We start from the raw sequence: 10,894 nt of genomic DNA on the forward strand, positions 1-10,894 counted from the left end.
TTCAGTTAACCATTTTCATGTATCTCTTTTCGTTGCTGAGCTACGTTGTGTTTATGTACTCAGACGCTGTTAAAATTTCACTTCATACTATTCCAAACTCTAGCCTGTAGCTCAAATTTCAGTTGTCTAATAAAAATGCTGTCAACTGACAAAACATTTTTCGCACTATTTGGCACATTTGGTTTACTGCGAATAATGTCAAATGGAGTATTCTTGCAGACTTATGTTCAATTTGAGACAAAAACAACATAAATTGTAAAATTTCACTCTTTCAGATTTCTTCACGGAAACACAATGCGGATACGTAGAGAGTAGTTTTAATTGATTAATAGTAAGAAATAAAATTTTTTTCATATAAGTTTTTAATTGTTTCTTTAAAATTATGTTAACCATTTTCTCGCAAACTCATCTTGTTTTATGTTTAATTGAGCATACATAAGTCTGCAAGAATACACCATTTGACATTATTCGCAGTAAACCAAATGTGCCAAATAGTGCGACAAATGTTTTGTCAGTTGACAGCATTTTTATTAGACAACTGAAATTTGAGCTACAGGCTAGAGTTTGGAATAGTATGAAGTGAAATTTTAACAGCGTCTGAGTACATAAACACAACGTAGCTCAGCAACGAAAAGAGATACATGAAAATGGTTAACTGAAGAAATGTAGCTTTTAACATGTTTATTGATTTTGTAATGTTTTATTTCTTCTAACTTTTAAGTTTCTTAAGTGAGCGCCGGTCAAATTTAAAAATAACTTTTCCTAGCCTTTTTTGAGATTGAGCATCATCAACATGCGACAACAAGAATGTATGAAAATATCAAATAGCTGTTTAATATCTAGACACATCAAAGCAAATTAATACCTAAACTTTAAAAAAAAAATTGAAAAATTAAAAAAAAAATTTTTTTCTTCAGCCATCGTGAGAGTTTGAAGATGGGATATGTTTTTAAGGTGTCCAATATGGCTGATATTGATAAGCAAATATGTTTGCTTGTAGATATAGTGTTTGAAAGTGAAATACTTTAGTAGCTATATGTTTGAATCAGTATTTGTGTGTCATCATAATTGTCATAATCATAATCATAATCATCATAATCATAATTGTGTGTCATCAAAACAAAAAGGAGACGATATGTAGTCGTAAAACTATAAACGAGTGTGGGTATTTACAACCTCACTCTGGGAAGAAATATTTGAATTCTGCAATTAGTTTATTGTTGTTTTACAACCATTTCAATCAAAAATAGCTAACAACTAAAAGCGGAGTTACTTTTTGAGAACGGTCTACAGCTGAATTTAAATCAATTTCACTACAAATGAATACTCTCGAATTTGATCCCTAAATAAAACCGATCAAGCCACTTCTACAATACAAAATGCTGTGTTAATTATTTCTTATTCAAAATATCTGACCAGAAATAGTACTTAATAAGAATTCCAATGAAAAAATGAATAAAATTATAAAATTTTCTGAAAAGGTAGTATTTAAGCAACAAAAGTAGTATTTTAGCAATGGCAGTATTCTAGCAATAGTAGTATTCTAGCAATTTGGTAGTATTCTAGCAAAGGTAGTATTCTAGCAATAGTAGTATTCAAGCAAAAGTAGTATTAACACAAGGTAGTATTTCAGTATTTGCCAAAAATCTTCAGACACCACCAATCGCTTAAAGTAAACTCACACATTTAGTAGCTTTTAAATTAAAAAAAACACCAAAGAATTAGCTCAATCAATTGTTTGCTTCAATAGAAAACATTTCAGAGGGTTAGAACTGAATGCTTTTTCACTGTGTAAACAACTTACTTATTCTCCATAAGTTATTTTTCGAATTTTGAAAGAATTGCAACAAAATGTGTAAAAATATTTTAGTCCCCGCATTTATGCGAAATTTTATAGAAAATTACTTTTCAAACTCCTGGAAAACATTTGGAAAGTCGTAAAAAGTATGAAAAAACACTTTGAATTTTTCTTTCAAGCATGAATATTTTACACTACCATGCCACTTTTTCCTAGTAAGAAACCTGAAAAGGATCTTAAATTACAGACTTTGACTGTACGATCATCATTTAAAAAAATTTCAGATAATAATTGTGACAATTGATTAATTTATAATTTTAAAGTATCTCACCTCATGATAGGGGCTAGGATAGTTAGAGTGTCCTAATTTACCTAGATGAAAAATTTTGCAATTTTTGCTCTAGATAAACGGCACCAGGTGTATTAATATTTTTCGTTGATAATTTAGCAGCACGACAGTTTTTACAGAAAATCCGAAAAAAAGCTCATGACGTCGGAATTCCCTTTTTCGATATTTCCTGGGTTATGATACAAAATAGAGACAAATTGTCTTCTTATGAAAGGATGGTTGCAAAGAAGAGCCTGGAACATAAAAAGTGAAAAGTGTTTTTTTGAAAGTTAGTGACAATCGGTGTCTCTTCAGCGGATATTCGTCGGAAGTTCGACGAAGATTTGAAACCCCGTTCTTCTTTCTTTTTTTCTTTTTTGTTTTGTGACGAATGTTTTGAACAAGTTCTCCAGACTCGATTCATATGGGAATGACAGGCAACTGAAATAAATTAGAAAACAGAAAAAACTAAAAACAAACTGGAAAAAGGTGAAAATGTGCAAATGGGATAATGATGAGTGATTCAATATTTAAGTTTTCATAGTAAATCGCACGAGGGCTTAAAAGAGTATTCTAGAAAATTACAATGAAAAGATTAGTAAAAAGATTAAATGATGGGTATATATTTTTAAATCTTCAGTCTCCTGGTATTCAAACACTTTATATCATACAATAGGTGGATTTGTATTGTCTTCTACACTTTATGAACCAAAACTCAACTTCTTCCGGATTATTTTTCAGTTGACTAAAAACTACATAGTGAATATTTTGAGAGTTATGGCAGTTTTTCTACACGGGACGGAAATGTGTGTTAAAAATTAGCCTCAAATAAAATCCACATGTGTGGTAATTTTTTAGCAAATCATTAGAATTATTTCTGAAACGCCCTATTTTAGAAAACATCAAACAATTTGTGTTTTAATTATCCGTACCGATTTACGAGCTGTGTTTTATTATTAGAGTACAATACTAGAGTATGTGGTTGAATGAAAAAACGTGAACCGAAATATACTGGTCTCAAAAAATGCTGGACAATGTATCAGAAAAAATTCCAGATAATAAATTAATATTCCATGAACTTGATGCAACCAAGGATTACAGGTGCCAATGAATAGAATCGGATGAATGAGCAAGCATCGTTTTCATTTCAGATTAGTCAAGTGCAAATAATTTGAGATTTCATTTTAAAATACTGTGAATTCTGAATTATTCATCTACATAACAAATATTTAATCCGAGAATGTGATTCCTTTTCTGCAAATTCTTTGTTGTAAATTTGATCAAAAAATTTGGTTGGCATTGAAAATTGTTGGCAAATATTGAACAGTGTAGCTTAAACTTATATAACTTATATAGCAGAACGTACCGTGTTTCCTGTATAAGTCTTGCAGCTTCTATTAGTACTGCAGTCTCTAATAGTGTTAAAATTACAAATTTGGTAGATTGGTGTTCTGAATATTTTGGACAAGCTTCCTGATATTTTTCTATATTTTGTGCTAGCCAAAATATTTTTTAATTTTCTTCTCCAAAATTATTAGTAATCTTCGAATCAATCTATGGTCCCTGTCCCTTGTTATTCTTGAAATTAAATTCGGAATTGTTTACGTGATCAAAATTCAATCGTTTTGTTTGTCGGTTATCACTTGTCTGAAGTGCGTTTATAAAATTTCCACTTTACACCTTCCCACCACGGGCGCAGCTATCCGAAATACAGACACTTTACATCTTGCACCGAGCCATCGAATTTTGATCTCTTGGAAGTTTCTTCTTCAATTGCGTTCTGCATTGCTCAATACTTCCGCTCGTTTGTACACACTTTGTAACCTATCGATTAATGTTCTCAATCATAAACTTTGAAAAAAATAAATGACAGATGAGTTCAGATCATAAACTACAAACGCTTTAAACGGAAGTCACAATTGCTTTCAAAAATTGTTTCTGTTATTAGGGTTTCAGATATAATGTTATGTTTATCAAATGTCCTATTACAAAAAAAGGACATATTGTTATTGAAAACAATTTTGTGGTTTGTAGAATTATTCATATAGTTTGATAAATCAATGTTCCGGAAGTGGTTTGTGATGTCAAGAACTTTTTAAAACGTAGACAACACTCTGCTACCGTGGGAATTTTACAAGTAAAAAATAATGTTAAAATAGAGAATGACATAGCACGAATAAAATACAAATTAGTTTTTTTTTTTTGGTGAATCTTTGAGTGTGAAGTCGACTTTGCAGATCAGATAATATTGGAAAAATCAGCCAGTGTTGATTCGAGTGGCCAAGAAAGCAACTATGGCTCAAACTTGGGAGAGTAATTCTAAAAAAATTACAATGTTGGAAAAGCCTTACAGAACATTTGCAACATTTTTTGTAACCTTGAATCTGAAATATAGAATTGCTCCTTTCTTCCTACCGACTTTAATTGCTACATTCTCAAAATAAAGTTTTGTATTAAGAACGAAGTTTTTTGTATTTCCCAACCTATCATTTTTTCCAGCACTAATCCCTTTAAAGGAGTATATTTAGGTAACATTTAAAATGTTCTTCGACTTCATTGACGCAGCCGCTCCAGACATATATGCGATGTAATTGATGATTTCAATTGGACTTCCAAATTTTTCTTGTTAGTTGTTGTGAAATGACCAAAAGATAGAAAAAGATAAGAAACAAGTTTAACAAAAACAATTTGTAGTTTGATTTGAGATTATTGAAGTTGTTTAGTTTTGTCGTTGATGTATGGATACAGAAAATTCACCCCGAACAACACACAGAAAAGTCAAACAGATAAATAGAAGAGAATGGAGAATAACATTTGTGTTTTGACCGTGTGAAACTCAGTATCAAAGTATGAAAACTCTCTATTAAAACAATGGTTTTATGTAATTGTGAAAACTTTTTCAGAGTATGTGTAGTAAGTACTTAAATATCAACTTTCAATGCCACCTTAAAATTCAGAAGCCCCGGCACATTCGGTTTCCCATATCAAAAAATTTTAGTAATTTTGGATAAATTGAAATAAATGGAAAAGTTCCTATGTTCTACTAAAATATTTCAACCCCTTGTAGTTTTTAAACGAAATTATTTTTTCTTCTGATTTTAAGTTCTGATTTCAGATTTCAGATTTTAGATTAAATCTTAGTTCCAAGAGAGAATTTATAAGTTTAAAACATCAAACAAGGGTTTCATCCAAATTGGTTATTAAAACTAAAATGCACTTTTAAATGTTTAATACAGAAATCAACAAAATCCGTGAGCATGTGTTTCAATAAAAGGTTTCAATTGTTTTATGGTTCCTATTACGAAAGTAACTTCTGACATAAGAATATGATCAATGGATAATTGGAATGATCACAAGAAGGACACCTCCAATTTTTTGCTCAATACAGTTGATACAGTTGATATCCTATCACACCTTACACATTCCCAAAGCACATGTCACTTTCAGATCAAGAAGTTTCCAGAGACTTCCATCTGATGTGTGACGCATAAAATGCATCGGAGACATAACTGCAGCAAAATGTCTAAATGTAAACTAAACTGATAATTGTCTAGGCTCAAAGGCTACGATTTAGATAATAGTGATGCAAATTTCTGCGAAACTTCATATGAAAACTTGATCAGGTTTTTGATCTATTAAAACTGAACAATAAACATTTCAAACTTATATCCACTGGCCGAAATTCTTTATCAAAAACAATTTTCTGGATTTTCAAATGCACGGTCAGCAAAAGTTTTTTAAATTTTTGAAAATTTTTATGGATGTTATGCAAACATTATAATTATCGTGTTGTCATTTACAGAAATAACTTAAAGTTAAGATGCTTTTGGTCTAAACTGTTGGTCTGAAAAACATCTGAGATATGTTTATAGGATGCAACAATCATTACACTGTCTGAGTAAATTACCAACTAAAAATAAATATTTAAAGAACAGCTTTCCTGAGAGGGCAACATTCTTGGCATTGAAGTTGAATTTAAACATTATAAATTCACATTCTGGCAACCCAGACCTATTAGAAGTATTTCCGAAAATTATCTTCAATTTCATTGAAATCCGTACCTAGCTGCTGGATTAGGACACAATAGTTTTGTAATTTAGTTTTTTAGAGTTGCGGCACTCCCAGTTTCTGGTTGTCATATAATATTAATAGAAGATATAAGAATAATCATTTTCATCGAGGATTTATAACTTCCACTCCAATATCTTCAAAGTTTTCTTTACCAATCTTCACCGAAAAATCTGTATTCTTCTCTCTCTCCCTTACTACTGAAATTGAAGAAGGCACGGTGCCTGTGACGATTCTCTTCTCAATTTTTTCGGATTTCTTTGAAAAGTGCAAGAAACATATTCAAAAGTCCCTTTAAAAGTGTTCATTTCATTCGCCGTCATTTTCAATCAGGAACCACATTCAGATGACGTGTCCGATGCTCTTCAGAGCGTAAACTCCGCAATCGCATTCGAAATGAGGAATATTGGAAATGTCACATTTGCAAGTGTTCTTAAAACCAATTCTACATGTAAATCAGAACCAAACACAAAATAATTCGTGTGACGAGATTAAGAGCATCTGTTTTTTTTCTATTTTTTTTTGAAACATAAAGTGTTAATCCAAATATTGAAATCGTTCTTCTGACTAACAAATAAGATTGTTGACCGATAACATTTGCACTTTAACCAGAAATAACATAATTGAATGTCAATATACGAAATCTCGTGATTGGTTTTGTATCAAATCCCAAAATGTCGAAAGCTACAAAAAAAGGTGCGTGGGATTTCAAATGATTGTTAATATCCAAAATCTAAGCTGGAAATATAAGACATCAAATCAGATTCTCGCAAAGATCAAAAGTCTCAATAATTTTTTAGTTTTAAAAATAAGTTTTAAATCTACGTATTTGGCTACTACAAATGTGACGTTATCAGAAAGCGTCAGATTCTCTTCGATGTCTACCTAGACAGATGTGTAAGAATAATAGGTAGTTATCGAAAAATATATGACTGAATAATGCAAATATTATACTCACGAAAAAATTGGAAAAATAAAAACTTCATCCCGTTAGAGAATTCATCAGAAAATATTTTGTTTTGCATCAAAACAGCAGACTCTCAATTTGCACTCTGAATCCACCACACAGCTTTTTTTCAGAGAAAAATAGGACTGCTAAGAATGGTTCAGATGCTCAAATCATAACTGAACATGCCGAACACTTCCAATGCATTTTCAGTTCATATGAATTTTTTATGAGTATTATGTAAATAATTGCCTTTGATTTTCGATGCTACTGCTTGAACTAGAAATAATAATTTTTGCAATTTAGAGTAAATTCGAAGAACTGTTTAAAAAATGGAATTGAAAAAAATTTCATTGAATTTTTGGTGTTCATTAATTAGCAAAAAAATTATGTCGTTTTTTCCTACATATTAGTATTGCACCCCCATCGTCCCACTTCGATGCAATTTCTTCAGAACTTGATAATACTATCTTGAAATGTTCCTCCTCAAATCATACAATTTTACAAACGAGTAAGCCACCTGAAGAGACATACATTTTCTCAATCTTGCAAACGTTCCAATTTTCCAACAGTATTCAAATGATCAAAAGTGTTGCTCCATTCTCCATCTGTTTCATATCTCCTGCTATCCACCTGTCCAACCTACCAGCTATTGCACAACAACACCCGGTACAGGCTGTCCTTCTGTTACGCGTACCATTGTGCAATGTCGTCCCATTTCTACCTAATCCCAAAAACGATGCCTCCTGCCACGCCCTCCCTACGTTTAAAAACGGTATAAAAACAAAAAGTGCCGTAGATGTTCTTTCCTTTCCATTCTAAAATCTACCATGAACGCTATAATCTTCTGTCTCCTCTTCACAACTGTCACTGCCACTTATGAAGTTTTCGGAAAAGGAATAGAACACAGAAATGAACATTTGATCATCAATCAACTTGATATCATACCAGTTGAGTCAACTCCAACTCCAAACCGTGCCTCAAGAGTCCAGAAACGTCTATGCGGAAGACGTCTTATTTTATTCATGCTTGCAACATGTGGAGAATGTGATACAGGTACGACTTTTTTTTTAAGTATTAAAATTATTTTTGAACGTAAAACTTTAATGGAAATTCATTCAATTCTAGAAAATTTTGAGTTAATAAAATGATTACTATTAAAAATTAAATTTTGAAATTGTCAATTTATTCTGGAAAGATTTTTTGTTTCTGAAAATTAATACTTCAACAAAACGCGCCGTACATGTCTACGCATTGCATGCGTTGATCGCATTGAAGGCAGGCATACATTTATAAGAATTTTCAGGACGTCAAAAAGTCCAACTATTGTTTTTCATACTGTTTCAAACGTTCACCCTTTAAACATATGATACATTTCAGATTCATCAGAAGACCTTTCGCATATTTGCTGCATAAAACAATGTGACGTTCAAGATATCATCAGAGTCTGCTGCCCGAATTCATTTAGAAAATAGTTATGGACATATCGTACTATCATTAACTTTTCAAAATGTTAGTTTTCTTAATATTCTCGGTATGAAATTCCTTTGATTGATGCCTTATCAATTTGTAATCTAGCCCCGTTAAATTGTACAAATTGTTCTATAATTAAAACTTCTTCAGTGTATTTATATTATTGCACGTAATGTATCATATGATATCAATGCGAAATAAATGTTCTAAATCTGCATCTCCTTGTGGGAAAGTATGCATAAATCTAAAGTCTATCCAATATTTAAAATTTTGTAGTGGCTCACCCTGCTGCACAAGCCTTTTTAATCCATTCTGATTATACTTCCAAAATTTCCATTTTGAACAACAAATTTTAACAATTTTTTCTAGAGACTCAAGAGGTTTTTTCTTTTTGAACATTGTGCTTGTATTATTCGGAAATTGATTTTTTTTTAAATTCAAGTATGATCTAATCTTTTTGCTGTATTTCAAATCCAGTATCCAGAGAACAATGTTGTGTTCTCATGTGTTGTTTGCATTTGAATGTTAATATTTGAAATTTCAAAGAAGGGAAGCCTCAAAGTCGTGGAGCCCTTAGATTATTGATGATTCAATTGTTCATGTGATTTTGCTCATTTTGCTAGACCCAAGGAATTGTCACAAGTGTCTAGTTACTCATCGAAATGTATCATGAGTATCGTGGACAGATAAACAATCACCTGCTTTATACACTGACAATTATTAGTAGTATGCTATATTTGTTACATCGGATTGTGGGAATATACGCACGTCACCGACGCACGTCTCCAGAGATACATTTTTAAGTTTCAGAAGTTTTTATCGGAGATGGCAACTGATGTCCGGTATTCAAACTACAATTTTACCTTGATTACTACTTCCTTGAAAACGTGAAGACAGAAGAGGGAACCGTAAACAAAGCATTTTAAGATTAACGTCATTTTATTTTTGACAAAAAAGTATATGAAACGGATGAAGATTTGGTGGTATAGACGGTGAGAGCAAAATAGTATTTGAGATAACGGAAAGAAGTTATGAGACAACTCGTAAAATTGACAATTAGATTGGCATGTAATGTAGGGGTAAATTGATCTAGAGAATCGTTTCCCTATTTTCCAGCCACAGCACTCTCATCTTGAAGGGCAGCACTTAGTAGTTATATCTTCCATTGTGCACATTTTTTCACAGCATTCTGTAGCGATGTTCTCATTCGTTGCTGAAAATATTTTTCGTTTTGAATGAGTTTTACATTTCCCATAAGATTTGAATTACTACGTTTGTAACAAATACAACTTACATGAACATTCTCCTCCACACATTACCATCACCATTTTCAGAACTTTTGTACCACAAATCTTCACTTTGTCTCCTCTTCTTGATCTGGCCATCAGGGAGTGAATGTTATGGAATCCAATTTCCGAATCATCATAATCGTGTTCCAATTCTTTCTCAAAATCGAACATCCAGTTACGCATAAGACTTGCAGCTCCAAGTTGGAAAATAATGAAAAGTGCAAGAACAACGGAGAGTTTCATTATTCAGAACAGGAATTGATAAATGTGTCAAGACTCGTTTTATATTGGACTTCTTGGGCTGAAAGAAAGAAAAGAAGGCGTGACGCGCAATTCAGATAAATACAGAATGGGCGGAGAAAAGAAATTGCTCAAAGAAGGAAAGTGGGATGAATCTCGTCGTCAGGTGACAATGCTGATCGGTCGCTTAGAATTGTTGTCCAAATATGCTTCTAAGTATTAGTTGCACGTTGTAAAGTACAACTTGTTTTTGAACTTTCGAATTTAAATGCTGCAAAATAGAGAAAAGGAAGCAATTTTCATAAAAAACCACAGCAGAGTACAGAATTAGGTATTTGAGTTGCAGATGTTGTTTCGATGTATACTTATATGAAAATAAAACATCATCTTACCATAAATATTTCATAAAACAAAAGGATATCAGACATTTTCAAGATTTTCAGTTTTTTTAATATTCCATTTTACACATGCGTACACATAAAATCTTTGGCTAATAAACCAATTCTGAGTATCTTCAAACAGTCCGATTCCGCCCCCACTTAGAATACGAAATATTAGGAAAACAAATCTAAAAACGAGAACACAGACGAATTCCCATATTAATTATGTTGGGGTTCAGGTTTAAAACTGATTATAAAATTGGAATATGAGATTTTAAGATACCAATTTTAACCTTCATTTTGTAAATCCTAGTTGGTAATTTTTTTGAAAAGTTTCAGCTATTTAGCCTAGATTAAGTTGAAACAGAAAAC

At 31.9% G+C, this 10,894-nt stretch overlaps 2 protein-coding genes and 1 non-coding gene across 3 annotated transcripts; 2 read left to right on the forward strand and 1 right to left on the reverse strand.

The window, feature by feature from the left end:
• The first annotated feature begins 4,112 nt into the window (after positions 1-4,112).
• Positions 4,113-4,133, forward strand: 21ur-13598. The gene has a single exon (NR_051142.1).
• Positions 4,134-7,958: 3,825 nt separating this feature from the next.
• On the forward strand, positions 7,959-8,861 carry ins-2 (putative insulin-like peptide beta-type 2). Its single transcript, NM_062793.2, has 2 exons — positions 7,959-8,196; positions 8,521-8,861. The coding sequence occupies exons 1-2, from the start codon at positions 7,971-7,973 to the stop codon at positions 8,613-8,615; spliced, it is 321 nt and encodes a 106-aa protein (NP_495194.1). The 5' UTR covers positions 7,959-7,970; the 3' UTR covers positions 8,616-8,861.
• A 672-nt stretch (positions 8,862-9,533) lies between these two features.
• Positions 9,534-10,203, reverse strand: ins-3 (putative insulin-like peptide beta-type 3). The gene is made up of 2 exons (NM_062794.9): positions 9,908-10,203; positions 9,534-9,826 (listed from the first exon to the last, which is right to left on the reverse strand). The coding sequence occupies exons 1-2, from the start codon at positions 10,143-10,145 to the stop codon at positions 9,741-9,743; spliced, it is 324 nt and encodes a 107-aa protein (NP_495195.1). The 5' UTR covers positions 10,146-10,203; the 3' UTR covers positions 9,534-9,740.
• Between the last annotated feature and the right edge of the window lie 691 nt (positions 10,204-10,894).

This window comes from Caenorhabditis elegans, chromosome II, assembly GCF_000002985.6.
Source record: "Caenorhabditis elegans chromosome II".
In the NCBI taxonomy this organism is placed as follows: Eukaryota; Metazoa; Nematoda; class Chromadorea; order Rhabditida; family Rhabditidae; genus Caenorhabditis; species Caenorhabditis elegans.